The sequence below is a fragment of the Apodemus sylvaticus genome, chromosome 5 (assembly GCF_947179515.1).
Source record: "Apodemus sylvaticus chromosome 5, mApoSyl1.1, whole genome shotgun sequence".
Classification (NCBI taxonomy): Eukaryota; Metazoa; Chordata; class Mammalia; order Rodentia; family Muridae; genus Apodemus; species Apodemus sylvaticus.
The window spans coordinates 164,377,682-164,396,490 of NC_067476.1; the positions used below are offsets into that span (position 1 = coordinate 164,377,682).

General features: G+C 50.5%; 1 protein-coding gene across 1 annotated transcript; it reads right to left on the reverse strand.

The window, feature by feature from the left end:
* Nucleotides 1-10,404: 10,404 nt before the first annotated feature.
* Eef1a2 (eukaryotic translation elongation factor 1 alpha 2) lies at nucleotides 10,405-17,872 on the reverse strand. The gene is made up of 7 exons (XM_052181605.1): nucleotides 17,660-17,872; nucleotides 16,098-16,277; nucleotides 15,046-15,342; nucleotides 13,421-13,571; nucleotides 11,998-12,254; nucleotides 10,960-11,194; nucleotides 10,405-10,551 (listed from the first exon to the last, which is right to left on the reverse strand). The coding sequence occupies exons 1-7, from the start codon at nucleotides 17,801-17,803 to the stop codon at nucleotides 10,424-10,426; spliced, it is 1,392 nt and encodes a 463-aa protein (XP_052037565.1). The 5' UTR covers nucleotides 17,804-17,872; the 3' UTR covers nucleotides 10,405-10,423.
* Between the last annotated feature and the right edge of the window lie 937 nt (nucleotides 17,873-18,809).

Sequence of the window (18,809 nt, forward strand, 5' to 3'; positions counted from 1 at the left end):
ACTCAGGGGCTAAGACAGGAGAAGTATCAAGAGTTCAGGGCTAGAAAGACCCTGTCTCAAGAAACAAGCTATCAAGGTGCTTGCTCATCCATTAAGAACATTGGCTGTTCTTCCAGAGAACCTGGGTTCAATCCCCCAAACCACATGGAAGTCTACAACTGTCTGTAACTCCAGTTGTGGGGGCATCTGGCACCCTTATACAGACATAAATGCAAGCAAAACACCAATACACATTAAAGATAATCTTAATAAATTGGAAATATATCTTAAAAAGAGAAACAAGCAAAAAATACAAGAGGCTATGAACAATATAGTTTCTTCCTCGGCCTTCCTGAACTTGTATCTTTATACCCACTGTCCCAGAGCCCGCAGAAGTAAAGGGTCTACGAGCCAAGGTTATTGCAACTACTCATGATGGAGGCCCACCAGCATATCACCTCTCTGGAGAGCTATACAGCAATATGGGTCATAGGAATGCCAGTGCTTTCTGGATGGAAACCTACCATTCTTTTTCTCTCCAGCTGAGATTGGGACTCGGATCTCACAGATGCCAAGTACAGGGAATGATGTGCTGCCTCCATGATCTGTGTTGGCCAGACTGTCAGAACCCTCCAGTGAAGTCATGGAGAAAAATATGCAAACAGTTGCCACCATCCAAAGCCCCTGCTAGGAAGCCCAGCTTTATAGTTTGAGCAAACCTGACAGTTACATAATAGCATTTACACCCAGGAGTTCCTTCACCCTCTTTCCAAGGGTCAGCTATCACAGTCAGCAGTACATGAGGATCTCTTCCAACAGAGACCTCCTTCCAAGGAAGACAGAGCAGCTGCTAAGGAGGAGCAGAGAGAACACTGCCAGCCGGGAAGCAGACTCAATTTGGGGAAATGGGAAGAGACAGGTTCTCAGTCACTCTGGCTGGGCAGAGCTGTGGTTGCTTTAATCCTGTAATTGGACAACAGGAAGTGCCTACCCAGGCAGAAAGGCCCCCCTCAAAGGAATTTTCCACTATTAAGAAGAAAGACTGGTTGGTCTGGATCATGAAGAGCAATGCAGTGAGGGAAAGACAAGATATAAAAGTGCTGTGTTTTTTGTTTTTTGTTTTTAATCTGACTGGAACACTTACTGGTTGAAGTCAATAAGAATTTAATTTATAGAAGTTTCTTTTTATTTGTTGATTGGTTAGTTTTTTAAGGACCTGAGTTCTCAACAAGCTGCCCTAGCCCCCGGCAAACCGACTAATTACTTGAGGAACTGAACTTGTCCTTCCCAGCCACTGATAATACTTTCACAGCAGATGTCCCCATTGCAGCGACAGAAATAGAGATAGCCAGGGTGTGGTGGTGGCCTGAGGCATGTCCAAAGAGGTCCCCAAGACAAGCTTTCTGGGCTTCTAGAAAGTTCTGACTGCCCTCTTCTGGGACAGTCTTGTGTCCTTGAGGCTCTCCTCCTCGCCTTTCCCCTTCCCTTACTCCTCCTCCTTCCCCACCCTCCTCCTCCTTCATTCATGGACTGTAGCTAGCACATATCTACCCTTCCTCACACCAGGACAAGTAAAGAAACTATGACAAGTGTCCATGTTGGTTTGCAGATAAAAGGTGAGGAATGCAGAGTCCTCTTGTCTCATTAAGAGCTTGACGACACAGGCTCCACTGTGGAGCAATCCATGCCCCATGCCCAGGGCTCATTTGTACTGAGTATTCTCCAGCTCATGGCCACTCATCTTTGAGACCATGCCTGTCATGCCCTCTCAGAATACCTCAACCTCTATCCCCAGACACTAGCCAATCACAGCACCCCAGTGCCTCTCACACAACTGCATGGACTGGGCCCTCAGTCTAGGGTGCTATTCCTGAGGGATGGACAGTGTGTGTCTGTTCAGGAAGGTCCTGAAGTCAGATAGCCCCATTCCATTGCCTTCTCTCCCAACCCTAGTTGCTTGTCAGAGTGACACTATGACTCATATGCCTACCATAAGCTCATCTTCCCTGTGCAGGAAGCTTGGCTCAAGGCCTTATGGCCCCTCACAGTTCACAGGCTACTCCCAGAATGACTCGTCCACTTTCACCAGTGAATGGTCACTTTGGCCTCAGACTGATGTCACTCTGAGCTTCCAACCACATGAACTTTGGAAGGCAGCCCAGGAATTGCATGGCTTGGGGCCTTTGGAGTGTACCCTGGGAGGGTGTGGGTGGCTGGAGCTTTGTTCTTTAGAGATGCTCCTGCTGGCAGAGTGGTCAGCACCTTCCCACACACCCGCAATCTGCTGCTGGCTCCTGCCTACAGCCATCTCATGCTTATTAGAGTGCCTTGCTTGACCAGTAGGCTGAACAGTGCTATCCAGCCTTGGGCAGGGCCCCTAGGCCTTTGGAGTTCCTTCCCAAACTTAATCTTCAAACAAAGTTAGCAAATGCTCCATCAGTAGATGACTTGAGAAGACCTAACAGAAGTTGCAGCCTTTTCCTGTGAACTCTGAGGCTACATCCCAGCATCCAGGAAGTTCACCTTCCTTTACCATCAAAGCCAAGGTGGTACTACAGTAGGGCCATCCTTGCTGTAAAGTGTGCCCCGCCCTAGGGCCCTGTAGCTCTTTCAAGATGGATGACCTTGAGCAGTTCAAGGGCTGAACTCAATTTGTTTGTGTCTCTCAGATTGATTTGTTGAGGCTTTACCCCAAAGTGATTGTGTATGTTCAGGGCCTCAGGAGAAAAGCAAATAATGAGGATGGAGTCCCATGCTCCAGTCCGGGGCTAAGGAAAGAGCTATGGCCCAAGTATCTTCTCTGCTCTCTGCCACATGAGACCACAGGAAAGGTCTCAGTCCTAGAGGCAGATCTCCCCATGCACCTCATTCCTGGGTGTCCCCCTCTAAAACTGGGACATAGAGTTCTCCGTCTAAGTCCTAGCTTCAGGTTCTTCTGCCACAGCTGCCAACAAAGCCCCCAATCTTCCTCTATCAGAAAGAGAATCACAGACTTCTCTTAGAACAGGACAAATGGAAAAACAGCCTGACCTCCCTAGCCATGTCTAGTTGCTAAATGGAAGGAGGGTGCCCACAGTGTCTCACATCCCTGCTTCCTCTTATTTCTCCTCTTCCACACTTCCAATACAGACCTCCCATGGCTACAGTGGAAGAGGGAAGGGCCAAGACTGGCTCTTAGGATCAAGACAGTAAAATGTGCAGCACAGCAAGGTTACCTGTCCCCAAAACTAGCATAAATCACACTTAATACTGCCACACCTACAGGGCTGATATCCTGTTAGACCATCATTTTCACTGGGCAAGTTTTGCTCCCAAAGACAGTGTCTGGAAACATTTTTAGTTTCACCATAGGGTGGGTGCAGGTGTCAATAGCATCAAGCAGGTAGAGATTAGGGATGGTGCCACAGTGTCAAGACATGTCACCCCCACAAGAGAATTATCCAGCCCAGATGTCCATTATGCTAAAGTTAAGAAATTCAAGTTAAACCGGGCAGTGGTGGTGTACACCTTTAATCCCAGCACTTGGGAGGCAGAGGCAGGCGGATTTCTGAGTTTGAGGCCATCCTGATCTACAGAGTGAGTTCCAGATCAGCCAGGGCTACACAGAGAGACCCTGTCTTGAAAAACCAAAAAAAAAAAAAAATAATAATAATAATAATAATAATAATAATAAACAAAAATAAAAAAATTCAAGTTAACCATATCCTTCCTTTTAAGTTGTTTTAGGTTTTCTCTTTTATTTTTGAGACTATAATTACATCATTTCCCCTCTTCTTCCTCCGCCCAAACCCTTTCATATGATCCTCCTTGCTCTTTTGAATGGCAGCTTTCACGGATCTAGAATGCACCATGCAAGCTTCCAAAGGAAAGAAGGAAGCAACAGTCAGTCCTACTCAGCTACGTTGCCTATGAACCATAGCAAAGACTGACAGTGTCCACTAAGGGTGCAGGGGTGAGTGTTGGGTTCATACTTCGGTGGTAGCCAACAGCTCTATTATTGGAATTAAAACTCATTCAACAAGAAGGAAATCATGCTCGGTATTAGATATCTAACCAACTACCCAGGGCTAGTGAAATCATGGATCTTAGAGGAGAACCTGCAGCAACCATTTTACAAAATCAGTATAATTCCTAACTACACTTGTCTTAGTTTGGGTTTCTATTCCTGTACAAACATCATGACCAAGAAGCCAGTTGGGGAGGAAAGGGTTTATTCAGCTTACACTTCCACATCACTGCTCATCACCAAAGGAACTCAGGACAGGAACTCACACAGGGCAGGAATCTGGAAGCAGGAGCTGATGTGGAAGCCATGGAGGGATGTTACTTACTGGCTTGCTTCCCCTGACTTGCTTAGCTTGCTTTCTTATAGAACCCAGGACTACCAGCCCAGACCACAATGGGCTGGGCTCTCCCCCTTGATCACTAATTAAGAAAATGCCTTACAATTGGATCTCATGAAGGCATTTCCACAAGGGAGACTCCTTTCTCTTTGATAATTCTAGCTTGTGTCAAGTTGACACACAAACCAGCCTGTACAGCTGTACATCCAGCAAGGCTGGCACGAGCCCAGCATCCAACTTCAGCAAAGCAACTGCAGTTTCTGTTCTCAGGCTTGGTGGAGAAACACTCCCTTGAGAGCACTGCAGGGCAGTAGGACCCGTGCTTCAGAACGATGAGCTTAACTAATAGGAGTGGTTTGGGGGAGGTCTCTAAATATTTGCCCTTATACCCACAAATAAGGATAGTTCTCACCCTTCATCAAGGAGCAACTTTCTATAACAGAATGGCATCATTATAGAAAACTACAACCAATCAGAATGTAGTTTCAAAGCCTAGTCCCAACTGACAGATCTACAAAACAATTAACTCCTGCACCTAAGGGTAAGGAAGCATAGTACGAGGGGAACAGAAAAGACTGTGAGAATCACAGGATCGTGGAGCTTTCTGTGGGACTGTATCTCCAAGTAATGACAGAAACGTATCCTTTTTAAAATGTGCTTGTTTTTGGTACATAGCCATTTGTAACTTAGCATGAAACAGCCTCACTGTCCCCAACACTCCTCTGAATACACCAAAGCCAAGAGATGACAACTTTCCTGAGAAAGGAGGGCAGAGTGGAGGCATGTGAAAGAAGAAAACCCAGCCCCAAGAAGGGCTTTGAGGACATCCAGCAAGGCTGGCACGAGCCCAGCATCCAACTTCAGCAAAGCAACTGCAGTTTCTGTTCTCAGGCTTGGTGGAGAAACACTCCCTTGAGAGCACTGCAGGGCAGTAGGACCCGTGCTTCAGAACGATGAGCTTAACTAATAGGAGTGGTTTGGGGGAGGTCTCTGAGCCTCTGTGACTTTACCTGTAATGGGAATAAGACAATCACACTGCACGATTTATGACAGTGGGATGAGATTTGTGAAGTATTGAAACGATGCCTTGCAGAAGAAGTGTTATGTAAGTGTTAAGGTAAAAATAAATGAGCCAACTCTGGCTGGCTAGGCGCATCTCTGCCAGGCTCTGCCTTCCTCAGCACTCAGGACAAAAAAACCGAAGCCATCAGGATGCATCAGGAAAGGAAAGCAGTGAGAGGGTACCAACGAGCCGAAATGTCAAATGGAATGTCTGGGAGGTGGGACTGCAAGATCCCTTCACCCTGCACAGATAGGCCTGGGCTGAAGGATCTTCCCACCCAGGATGTTGGCACCTAGAACCAGGCAGGGTAGCATCCTTTTTTTGGCATCTTCAGAGAGTGAGGTTCTCCATGCCCCATGAGTCCTTCCCCAAACCCATTATACAAGCCCTACTTACAGCTGCATAGCCAGGTCCAGCCACACTCTGAGATTCCTCTACACTCCCATCTCCTTCTGTACCCCCAACTCCTGTTGTATCCCCAGTCTTTGCTATACCTCCAGCTCCTACTATAGCCCTAGCTTTGTTGTACCCTTCTCCTGCTACACCCCCAGTCTCTATGAAACTCCCCGACTCCTGATGCACCTTAGTTGCACCCACCCTCGGTTCCTGCTATATTCCTCAGCTCCTGCTACATCACTATCTCTAGCCCACCCAGTCTATCCTCTTGTAAGAAAAAGGCCCTTAGGAACTGCAGTCTTCCTGATCCTTGGTGCTGTAGCATCTTCCAACGAGCAGAGTGAGCCAGTGCCAGGAGGAGGAGGGAACTGAAGCCAGATAGTGCCCAACCCCTACACTGTAGCCAGGACAAAAGCCTCATCCCCTGCCCTCCTTTGCCACTTGGGGACAGAGAATGAACAAGTAGGACTCTGTGTTCTCCCTCTATCCTTGTTTCTGTGATTCCTATCAAATTTAGAGTTTCCATCTAAACCCTGACTCTGGTTTGGTGGGACTGAGCTGGCCAACACACCAGCAGGAACCCTAGCTCAATGCCACATCTGAGCATCTCTCAGCCCCATGCATCCTCAGTGGCCTGATTGCTGCCCGTGGCCTTTTTTGTCTTCTCTCAGCCAACTCCAAATGAGACATCAGGCATAGCAAAGGAAGCCAGAACCGAGTCAGCACTTCCCAGCTCCCCCGACTCCATTTACAGTCCTCATTCACCATCTCTGGGGAATGGATTTTCCTTGCACTAATAAACAGAGTCTAGAAATGGACACCAGGTCCATATATGTGCCAGTACGGTCCTCCTGATCCACACTAGCTCCATCCATGACAGAAACAGCTTCCTCAGTGATGCTTTGGTCCAGCCTCCCAGAAGACCCCTCCTAGCTCCCTCTCCCTCTCCCCCCCCCCTCTCTCTCTCACACACACACAGAATATACTGTCAAACAAGCATGATCACACAGGCAAATACCTGTGCACATGTATGCTACCATAACATCTCTAAAACAGTGCTTCAGGTTCTCTGCCACACAGCCCCACATATATGTAGTGCCATACCTAGGCTACATGAATACAGTCCAAGGCCCACATCAAGCACAGATTGGCAAGCATTAATGCTCATACCCACAATCCCATCCAGAAGCTCCTATGGGTACCCACAGCTATCATCAAAGAAGGTCATTACTATAATCACAGAATGTGAAAAGCTCCAGGGTCAAAAGCTGCCACAAGGTTTAGTCCTTAAAGGAAGACTCAGAAGCCACCATCCAGACAACAGCTTGTTACCCTAAGGTTTCTGGGGAAGGAAAAAATGGTCCCTCTACAAACATTACAGGAGGGTGCAGCATTCCTATGGAGGCCAGGCAAGAGACAAATCACGTTTGGCCGACTCAGCAACCCTGAGGCCATCAATTCTGTCACTGCCTCATGAATCTTTCAGAGGACTTCAAAGTGTGCAAGGAGGCTGGTGGTCAGCATTGGTGGAGATCACTGTAAATTGTTCGTTAACCCATCATAGGATGGCATTCCCCAGTCCTCACCCTACCCCATTCACTGCCTTCAGGGATGTGCCTCAAGATTGTGTCCCCTCCCCAGAGGCTGCCATCGTGGTCACCTTCGTAGCCTGTGTTCCCCTTCAGCTAAACGATAGATAACCTCAATCCTGATACTGTCACCCCTCTCAGGCCTCTGGGCATTCTCAGCTGTGGTGATACACCATTATTCCACAATCCTCCTGTTTAGCTGTCTATTGTGTGTGTCCAAGCCAATGGCCAGGAACCAGCCTTCAGTTTCCCGTGTGTACCATTTTTTCCTCAGTTTCCACTTGCCATGAGTTCTCTATGCTCTAAGTTCCTCTACATCTCAGCCCTGGCCCAGGCCACAGCAGAGGCATGGAATGTGTAATGGTTGCTGTATGGTCACACTCAAACCAGTACTGGGCATCCCTCGGGCAAGCAGATGTGTTTCTTACTCCTTTATCTTTCAGCACTGATGTATGGTCACTGTCTTCTGATGTTCCTTCTGGCCTAAGTGTGGGCAGCTCTTGGAACTCCCCAGAAACCCAATAGGGAGTAGAGAATCAGCCTTTGCCCTCTGAAGAGATATAGGTAGAATGGACATAGGGAACCCTAACTCAGAGGTCAAAGGATATATCCTGGCAGTCTCCGAGATGACCACATGTGTTGGGACCACAGACTACAGATACTTGAGCTCACTTGAGGGATTTTTTTCTCCTCTAGTCTACCATGGAGTTCTGCTCTGAGATGGAGTAGACCACAGTAAGGCTCAGAACACCTCAGGCTTCAGATCCAGGAATTTGTGTCTGTCTTCATTATCATCACAACCCTGAAGAGGGGTCCAAGGCTTGAACACTTTCCCTAGAGGTACCTAGGGCACCAGAGCCAGTAGGCAGTCATCTACCCATGACTCCAGTGAAGACCAGGACTACATCCAGCCATCTTCAGACCACCAAGGAGTCCTTGGAATGTGTCTGCCTGGTGGTGTACTGTGTGTCCCAACACATGCCACTGTGATCAGAACTGGGCCAACCTGTAGTGTTTGGATAGCCAGGGTTCCCAGAGGACATCAACGTTCCCTATAGCAACTAAGGCCAGGAGGATGAGGCAGGGTCTGCCTACCAGGCTTCCTTTAACCCCAGCCTAGGGCTGATTCTCACATTGTCCTGTCTCAATCTAATGAATTTCCTTAGTTTTCCCTATCCTAAGAGGACTAAGTGTTAAAACAACTTCCTGTAACTGACATGGTCTACCTGATTCATCTTGTCAATAATAATGGCCCCAGGAAAGACCTAGACTTGCCCAGATGTCTAAGAGAAACCTGGTGTCCTTGGATAGAGTCATCAGACAAAATAGAATTCCAAATCACAATTCCAGACAATGAACTCTTTTTTTCTATATCTGTCTCAAATTTTTATATTAAAAAGTATCTGATGTCCCTCTAAAGTTCATATTCACTGGGTTTATGTATCCAATAGCTTTCCCTCAGAAGCCTGACATTCATTAGTCCAAACCCATCCTTGTAAGGGTCTGTGGGCTGTCAGCACTGCCTTCCCAAACACAACACTCCCTGGCTGTGAAGGTCTTCCTCCCTTCCTATCCCACCATCATGGGTGCTGAAGTGCCCTTTCTGTTTTATAGTTAGGTAGGAGAACTCCCTGGACTGTGTGCCTATTTCTTTGGATGTCAAAATTGCCCATCATAGCTGTATTGTCTCTGTCATAATCTAGCATAGAAGCTGAGTGTATCAGGAGCCTGACACCAGTAACCTGGAATAGCAACTATGTGTAAGGAAGGGTTCTGAAGATGCACTCAAGAAGATAGAATATTATCTAGGTTCTCCAGACATGCTCTAAGTAGTCACAGGAGAGAGATTTCACACTCTAGAAGAGATGAGGGTACATGACCAAAAAGCACAGACTGCGGTGGTTGGGCTGCTAACCCGGAGGGGAGAGCAGGAGATCGACAGTGGTTTCCCTTCTACCCAAGGGTGCTGGTCTCACCATTATATGTCTCCAAAGTCACACTGTGGTTGGCCATTTGTAGACATTGGAAACTGACACAAGGGGAATATGTGGGAATATTAAGGACCAGAGAGCTTTACTCTGGCTCTGTGTAGGTACTCTGCTCACCCTACCCAACCTCAACCTGCAATTATAAGAGTAAACCTTGAGAAGACAGGGAGGACAGCTTCCTAGCGCAAGAGTGAGTGGAGAGTAGTCCTACCATCTGTCCTGCCTGGCCACTGAAGTCATGGCATGTTCTGGGACAGGTGAATCAATCCCAGACCACGTGACATAAGTCATTGGCCCCTGGCTTCTGGGACTAGTGTTGCTGCAATTTAAGGATTGAGGATCCGGACCAAGGGGACTAGAATAGACATGGGGCTGGCTCAGCAGGCAGGAGTGGGAGCAAGATAGGCTTCTGTCGAGATCCAGAAACCTAGGGGAAGTGTGTGCCCACTCGTGGGGAGGAGCTCTCAGGTTTCACGGTTCCTTGTGGACACCCAGTCAGTTTTGGGTCTACTTGGTCTTGCACGGTCCACCTAAGTCCTGCACATCTCACTGAGGCACCCCAAAAGGGTCATAGCAACGAATGCCATTTGGCTTTTCCATCCTTACCTAGCTGGGGGTACCCAGCACCCACGCAGCGGGCCCCACCGCCTACCCATAAAGCTTAGGAGGGCATTTGGCTGGGTCACCTGGCAGTGGTGAGAGGTGCCAGACTGAATACCTTGGACGACGGGACTTTGAGAAACGGGGCCCCAGCAGTAGGCACACGCGGCTCTGGGGTCGCTCAGTTTATTGGGAAAACGGGCACTGAGCGTGGTGAGAGCTGGCGCGGAAGCCTGGGGCGGGGGCGCTTTTCCTCTTGAAGAATTTCCACTGGACTTTGATGGCGAGCATCCAGTCGCTGACGTAGAGCCTCTTGCAAGCGGAGGTGCAGACATGCGCCTGGCGGGGGGGCGGGGCGGAGGGGCCGCGCCTGAGGCGGGGGAGGGGGCGGGGCAAGTGCCTGGGGCGGGGCTGGGGGCGCGGCGCGGCGCCGTTGGGGAGGGCCACGCCGCGGGCGCCCGCGCTTCACTTGCCCGCCTTCTGCGCCTTCTGTGCGGACTTGGTGACCTTGCCGGCGCCGCCGCTCTTCTTCTCCACGTTCTTGATGACGCCCACGGCCACAGTCTGCCGCATGTCGCGCACGGCGAAGCGGCCTGTAGGGAGAGATGCGTAAACTGCGGGGGCGCCCAGGATGCAGTATGCATTGGGCGTCAGCAGAACAGCTTAATGCCCCTTTAAGCTGTTCTGACCGCTGCAGTAGGCCAGAGTCCCATAGCCCGGAACAGCTGCAAGTATGTGGTTCTTCTTGTCATGAAGGTCTGGGGCATGAGGGTGAAATTACTAGACTTGCTTTTGGACAAAAGTCCTTTAGGTTTTTTTTCAAAAAAGAAGCACCGTGTGTGTGTGTGTGTGTGTGTGTGTGTGTGTGTGTGTGTGTGTGTGTGTGCTCGATGAGACCTCTTACTAAATGCTGAGTTTTCCTCAGTTTGCCATAGTAAAGGAACCCCCTGACCCAGCTCATCAGTACCGCATTGGGTTACACGTAGGATCACCCAACTCACCGAGAGGTGGGTACTGTGAGAAGCTCTCCACACACATGGGTTTTCCTGGGACCATTTCAACAATGGCTGCATCACCAGACTTCAGGGACTTGGGATTATCCTCCAGCTTCTTGCCAGAACGACGGTCAATCTTCTCCTTTAGCTCAGCAAACTTGCAGGCAATGTGGGCTGTGTGACAGTCGATGACTGGCGAGTAGCCAGCACTGATTTGCCCAGGGTGGTTCAGGATGATAACCTGGGAGCAGAGTTGAAGTTAGCCTTGAGGAAGGTCTCCTGGGACACGGACAGTGTTAGATGGGGCAGGTCCAGTCACAGGGTCATCTCCCAATTCCTATGTTTTTATGCAAGGAATACTCAGGCCACAGGGACCCCACTCATACCCCGATATCTTGCTAAGCATGTAGCAAACTATGAGGCAATCAAAAGATAGCTGCACTGTTTGAAAGAACCATCACAGAATGAACCCATTGTACAGCCAGGACAAAAGTGGGCCTCAATTATAATGCTTCTATTACATTTCAATAATACTGTCCTAAAAATTCTTGTCCAATGAAGAGATGTTGAAAAGGGCTTCAATAAAAATATAGAGAGAAGGAGAACAGCAAGATGGCTTTGGAGACAAAGAATGGCATTTGTTGCTAGGCCTCAAAGACCTGAGTTCAGTCCCTGAGAGCAACAAGATGGGAAGAGAGAATTGATTCCAAGTTGTCCTCTGACCTCCACACGCGTGCCTGTGTACACACGTGCACACACACTCACATGCACACACTAAATAAGTAGATCTATTTTAAAAAATTAAGAGGAAAAAAGTCTACAGTGATACCTCAATCAGTCCACTAATAAAAGCCTTTTTATAGACCAAATATCCCAGGGAAGGACTGCCCAAGGAGGCCGTGGTCCTGCTTACCTGCTGGTGACTCTGGAGGGCCTTCCTCTTCAGTGTTAGGCAAAGGGCCAGCAGCTCTTGTTCCTTGGCATCCCCACCCATCTCCCCGCTTCTGAGGAGGAATGCCCACATTCCCTAGTGCAACCACCAACCTGAGAGGTGAACTGGGCAGCCTCCTGAGGTGGATCAGCTTTGCTGTCCCCACAGACGTTGCCCCGGCGAATATCCTTCACGGACACATTCTTCACATTGAACCCGACATTGTCACCAGGCAGGGCCTCGCTGAGTGCTTCATGATGCATTTCCACAGACTTCACCTCTGTGGTGATATTGACCGGCGCAAAGGTCACCACCATACCAGGCCGGAGGATACCGGTCTCCACTCGGCCCACAGGCACGGTCCCAATGCCTGGGTCAAGAGAGGGTACTGTGAGATAAATGGCAGGCCAGAGGAGGGGTGCAGGGCAAAACATACAAGCAGAGAGCCTGAAAGTGCACAGAGCTCAGGACTTGCTCCTCTCTGAAGGGGTCAAGGGAGATAGCCTCATGGAGGGGAGAAGTAGACAGGGGGTCCCTAGATGAGCAGAGGGTTAGACAGGAGAGTCTCTCCTGGTCGGGGAATAAGAGTTCCCAGGATTCAAGGATAAGGGACAGGGCAGAGAAGGGAGGAACATCACAAGCACTCCTCCTCACTCTATGAGAACCCCTCCCTGTGGTGTGTGGCCAAGCCAGGCATGGCACTGGGCTTACTCTTGCCCACAGAACTCCCCGAGTCCTGCTGTAGCACTGTGGTTCTGCCACTGAAGAGGCATCTGGCCACAGCAATTCTGACAGGCCTGCTCACACAGACAGTCTGGCTACCTCAGGGACACCTTGATGAGCAAGTGGCTGGGAAAGGAAGCACTCTCCAGTATCTCCTGGAAGCTTGGGTGGAGTGGCATTATGGGACAATAGAGAAAAGCCAGCAGTCATGCTCTGTGTTGGAGTAAGCGTGAGCGTGCTATTCTCATTCCCCTCCCTTTGCTCATTTCATATTTGGTTCTGGTTTCTGTTGACCCATGTGACCTGCATTTCTCATTCCTTGACTAAGATTGCCCCCTGTGAGATGGTGAAGTGTAAGTCAGTTCAATACTCCCATCTTATGTCCCTAGCTTGTGGCTGAGTGCTGGAGGGTAGGGAGTGGGAAAGGGAGCCTACTGAAGGCTGAATGGATGGGCGGAGGTGGGTGGAGGGGCCACTGCGGAGGTGGGAAGAGGGGCCACTGTAGAGGTGAGTGGGGGATACTGTGGAGGTAGGGGGAGGGAATCACTGTGGAAGTGGATGGAGGGGGTCACTGGAGATAGGTGAAGAGGTCAATGTGGAGGTGGGTGAGAGGGGCCACTGTAGAGACGGATGGATGGGGTGGATAGACAGAACAAGAATCAAGATGGGTGTGTAAACAGATGGGATGTAAGCGATATGGTGTAAAGAGAAAGGTGGAGACAACCATCTTGGGGATTCCTCATTGAAGGTTTGGGGCAGAGCACGCAAGCATCTGCAGGCAGCAGTGAGCCCCAGCACTGAACCCTCACTCACCCCCAATCTTGTACACATCCTGCAGCGGCAGACGAAGGGGCTTGTCAGTGGGGCGGGTGGGGGGCAGAATTGTGTCCAGGGCCTCCAGCAGGGACACACCACTTGCATTTCCTTCCTTACGCTCTACTTTCCAGCCCTTGAACCATGGCATCTGGACAGAACCAAAAAGGGGGGGGGGGGGAAAGATGCCAGTAATCATCTGACCAAACCTCCAGCCTCAGGACCTGCCTAGGGGTAGCCTGGGAATGGAGCCTCAGCATCTAAGCTGACTAGGCTGCTCCTCATCCCCTCTCTTCTTCTGAGCCTCACAGGGACCCTGAACAAGCACAGCTTAGGAAAGAGGGAAGGGACAAATCAACAAGCAAACAAAAACAGCTTCCCCAGACTGATGTCATGCTCCCACCATTTACAAATGAGGCCACTCAGACTGGCCTGATTCCCTAATCCCTCTGGGACCTGATCAATCACAGCCCTAGACAGGGCAAGTACCAGGGGAATGGGGACCCAAGTCTAGCCAATGGCCATATCAGGGATAAAGTCCACCTCCTGCCTCAACCCTAGAAACTCACTTGATACCAAGTTATCTCCAAGCCCAGGGTCTATCACCACCACCACCACCACCTCTACAATGGCCTCTCTAGAGGATGTCTTCAAACCCCCCTGACAGAGCTCCTCATGACCATGAGACAAGAGGTAAATCCACCTAAGGGGCTTTGTGCCCTCCTGCTTTAGTATTCATAACCAAATTCCAAGCACCTCAGGTCAACAGCTGGCTCTCAGAGTATGGATGAGCAGAGCCCCAGAGCACAGTAGAACATAGGGAGCAGAGGGGTTTCTGCTGATCAGAGGTCTCCAGGGGGTTCTAAATTCCCGATAATCATACATCACCAAGAACAAGGTGGAGTAACCCCTGCCTGCCAAACTCTGTCCTTATACTACCAGGCACTGGGTCCCCAGCTATCTCTGGAGATCCTAGGCTTATACCATTTTACTCACTGTGGGTAGCTGCAAAGCTGGCTACAGCTGGGTGCCCGCCTTTCTAGGACAGGGGTTTCCTCTGGATAGACCAAAATCTAGGTCCCAGACCCTCTCTGAAAAATGTCTACCTTTTTACTCCCAAGGAAGTGTCCCAACCCAGAGCTGCAGACTGTCTAAGCTTCAAGCTTTCTGATGACTAACCCAGACACATCCCTCCAGTCTCCAGGCCAGCCTCGGGACATGCTTGCTTCCCAGATACTAACCTATTTCAGACCTCAAGGGAGGCAACTGAAAAGAACCATGTGGTCTTGTGGTCCTGACTAGTATTCAAACCCAGGGCAGTGTCTTGGGATAAATAAAAACTGGTCTTCCCTCATAGTGAGATCCGGGGCCCATCAGGCAGTGTCAGTAGGGATGGCTTGGTGGAACCATCACTTGCCAGAAAAGGAGCCTTATCTTCCTCTTTTGGCCTCTTAAGGAGGCTGAGCTAGAGGACCCCAAGTGCAGGTCCCTTTATCCTTCATTACCACAGTGCTCACAGAAATGCAGCAAGACCAAAGAGAGCCCAGCTCGCCCTGACCTGGAGCCTTGGAGCCCTGGGCTCTTGGGAAGGCCAGCACTGTTCCCACCATACCATGTCTACTCACATTAGGTGAAGGCTCCAGCATGTTGTCACCATGCCAGCCCGAGATGGGCACGAAGGGCACCGTGGCTGGGTTGTATCCAATCTTCTTGATGTAGGCGCTGACCTCCTTGACAATCTCATCATAGCGCTTCTCGCTGTAGGCTGGTTCTGTGGAGTCCATCTTGTTGACACCCACAATGAGCTGCTTCACACCCAGAGTATAGGCCAGGAGTGCGTGTTCTCGGGTCTGCCCGTTCTTGGAGATGCCTGCCTCAAATTCGCCCACACCTGCTGCCACGATCAGCACTGCACAGTCCGCCTAGCCAATAGGTCAGACACAGTGAGCCCCTGGCCCTGTCTTTTACCTAGCCCTGCCATCTACATAATGGGGCCTGGGCAGTTATCCTGGGGATGGAGATTCAGGAAAGCTACCTCAAGGGCAGCAGAGGCTGCCTTTGACTCTTCCACCAGACCCTGAGTCAAGGAGGCCCAGACTGGCCATTCACCAGCAGGGTATGGTCCTTGGATGAGTTACTGATCCTCTCTGGTTCTGTCGTCTCTACCTGCAATTGTCTGACTGCTTTTTTTTTTTTTTTTTTTTTTTTTTTTTTTTTTTTTTTTTTGGCTTTTTCGAGACAGGGTTTCTCTGTGTAGCCCTGGCTGTCCTGGAACTCACTCTGTAGACCAGGCTGGCCTCAAACTCAGAAATCTGCCTGCCTCTGCCTCCCAAGTGCTGGGATTAAAGAGGTGCGGCACTGCTGCCTGGCTATCTGACTGCTTTTTTACCCATATGTCACTGTTTCAATTGTGGGTTCTTCTGTAAAAATCTGTGAAGGATATGCCTCCATTTCCCCCTCTGTCTGTCTGCTGGCCCCAGCAGAGGTGAGGTAACCCTGCAGGCACCCCATCTAGCTCAGATATAAGCACTGACTCAGTTCTTGAGGGACTCTCTGCCCAACCAGATGGAGAGGACATGGGCGGGGCTCTGTCAAGGCAGGAAGTACAAGAGACACTGACACCTCAGGAAGAGCTTTTGGGCCCTATACCACTGAGCTAGGTGCCCTCCCTGCACACCTGGGATGTGCCGGTAATCATGTTCTTGATGAAGTCCCGGTGTCCTGGAGCATCAATGATGGTGATGTAGTACTTGGTGGTCTCAAACTTCCAGAGGGAGATGTCGATGGTGATGCCACGCTCCCGCTCTGCCTTCAGCTTGTCCAGCACCCAGGCATACTTAAAGGAGCCCTTCCCCATCTGGAAGGGTAGGGGCACAACTCAGGATAGGACACAGGTCACATCTACCTGCCATGCCTGCCCTGGCCCAAGGAAGCAGCCACAAGAGCTGCCAGTGCTTAAAGCACCTTGAACCGAGGACCTCTGTCCCATCTCTCTGGTGCTGATCCCCAAACCCTGCTCTGCCTCTCCTGAGGCCGCCCAGATCAGCCAGCCCCACCCTCACTCCCCTCCTAAATGACTGTGGACATGCAAGTCCCCCAGCAGAGGGCGTGAGGGTCTGGGAGTTGCCATACTATCCTTGCCACCTGAGGCTAAAGCTCTACACCCAATTAGAAGTCAATTATCTCATTAGGTTTGGGACCATTAAAAACAAAACAACTCTCTAAGTTATTTTTTTAAAAAGGAAAATTTTAAAAATGAGTAAGTTGCTCAAGGTTTTGAGAAAAGCCTGGTTCCAGCTCTTCCTGTAGCTGATGAGTACTTCCAAATAACATCTCCCCTCCCCATTCCCACCAAAACAGGAGAAGTAGTAACAGCCCCCACTAAAAGCAAGGCTGGATGCTCTTTGCAAATTCGTGCCAGACTCCTTGTGAGGCTCCTACAACCTGAACCACAGCTGTGGTCATTGATGCTCAGCTGAATACAACTCCCTCCCAGAATCTCACATGACATGCTTATTTCTGCACTCCAGGGATGATGCCCAGCCTGGAGGGGCTATCCAGACAGAGCCAGACAAAACCCAGCTGGGACCTGACCCAAGTGACCTTCAAACCCTCAGCACCTCCTACCTTCTCCCCTCAGCACACCCCCTAAAAGGTAAAGGCAACAGGCCTAGATACAGAGTTGTGGCACAAAGCCCCATATTCACACGGGAGCAGGAGCTCTGCATAGATAGTAGATGTCCTCAGGCCTGCCTTAGCCCTTATCCGGGAGCCAGCTCTTCTCAGAATGAGCAGGGGTAGGGGCAGAGAAGAGAATACAATTACAACCATTGCTCGATCGCAGCTCTCAACCAGGAACAGGCTACCAAGACCACCACCCCCAACTCCAGGTACCATCCTGGACCAGCAACCCTCTTCTGCTTATCTGGAGAAAGTGGAACTGACAAGCCTGCTGCCCATCAATCAGCTATTAATAGCATCCTTGAGCCCTGGCTGTTGCAAGACAAATGATGGCAGCACCACATCCAGCCCAGCTTCAGCCCTGGAGAGCAAGAGGATAAGGCTTGAGGGCCCCCTGGCACTGGCCCGCTGAGGCCAAGAGTCCAGAGCCTTCTGATTGACCTAGGGATGGAGACCTTTCTCAGTATGAGACAAATCTAGCAACATTCTCAGAGGGAGACTGCTCCATTCTCCACCATCACTAGGCACCCATATCCCCTACAGGCCCATGGTGCTCACCTCTGCTGCCTCCTTCTCAAACTTCTCAATGGTCCGCTTGTCGATGCCGCCACATTTGTAGATGAGATGGCCTGTTGTGGTGGACTTGCCTGAGTCCACGTGGCCAATGACCACAATGTTGATGTGTGTCTTCTCCTTGCCCATTCTGCCTGGGTGAGGGAGGGGCTGGCACTGTGGGGGCTCTGGCTCGGGGTTGAGGGTATAAGCTGGGCAGCAACTCTGTGGGGCCAGAGACGAGGGAAACAGGTGATTAGGGGGCCCAAAGAGAGCCCAGCAGAGATACCCACGCTATTCTTGCATGGTTTGGGAGTTTGCCCTGACCCAGTCTTCTCCTGAGCCTGGATAGGGAAGAACAATCCCCCCACACCCCACCCCTGCCAACCCTTGTCCTAACCCTGTCTAGCCACATTTCATTCATAAGCCACCTGTTTCTCTACCCTGTACCTTATCCCAAATGGTTCATTAGTGTGTGTTTGGAGAGTTGATTTGGAGGAAAGTTCCTTAGGGAAGGGTTAATCGGGTCTAGACATCACAGAGCAGCAGACTGAGTGAGCCCCTGGAGCAGCCAAGAACCCTGTGATGAGTCACTGTGCCCAGCTCTACAGTGCGTTGTCCTCCCTGTCCTCAATGCCGCCACCCCTCCTTCACACACACACACACACACACACACACACACACACACACACACACCAGGGAGGGACACTGCCCTACCCCCAATCTGCTGCCACCATGAAGAGAAGGCCAGCACTCCTCAGCCCCTCCTCGAGCAAGGGCGCCATCTTCCTCCCTCTGCTCACAGGCTGGCAGAGGAGACAGCTGGATGGTGCCCAGGCGTAGGCCCAGAATAGCTCAGGCCCTCCCCACAGGCAGGGGGCAGCCATCAGGGCCGAGAGGTGAATGTCCTCTTCTAGGCAGAAGAATAAAAATCCCACCTGGCCCAGTTTAGCAAGTGCCCTCAGAGATGCCCTGACCCTCTCCCCTACCATCTAGTCCAGGCCCTGGGTACCCGCGTATCTCAGAGGTCAACCGAGAAGCTCAGGCCTGGTGGGGTGGGGTAGGGGGGTGCATCTTATGGTGGGAGCCACATAAGACGGGATAGGGGTCCTCAGGTTTCACCACCTCCTCCGCCCTACTCTGACAAATTACAGAC

What these genes read in the sequence shown, in the direction of transcription:
- Eef1a2 (XM_052181605.1), bottom strand. Translation starts at nt 17,803, where the DNA reads ATGGGCAAGGAGAAGACACACATCAACATTGTGGTCATTGGCCACGTG. An exon ending in TGCTGGAGCCTTCACCTAAT is followed by an intron (nt 13,572 to 15,045) that starts GTGAGTAGACAT and finishes GGTTCTGTCCAG; the next exon opens with ATGCCATGGTTCAAGGGCTG. An exon ending in CTCACAGTACCCACCTCTCG is followed by an intron (nt 10,552 to 10,959) that starts GTGAGTTGGGTG and finishes CTCTCCCTACAG; the next exon opens with GCCGCTTCGCCGTGCGCGAC.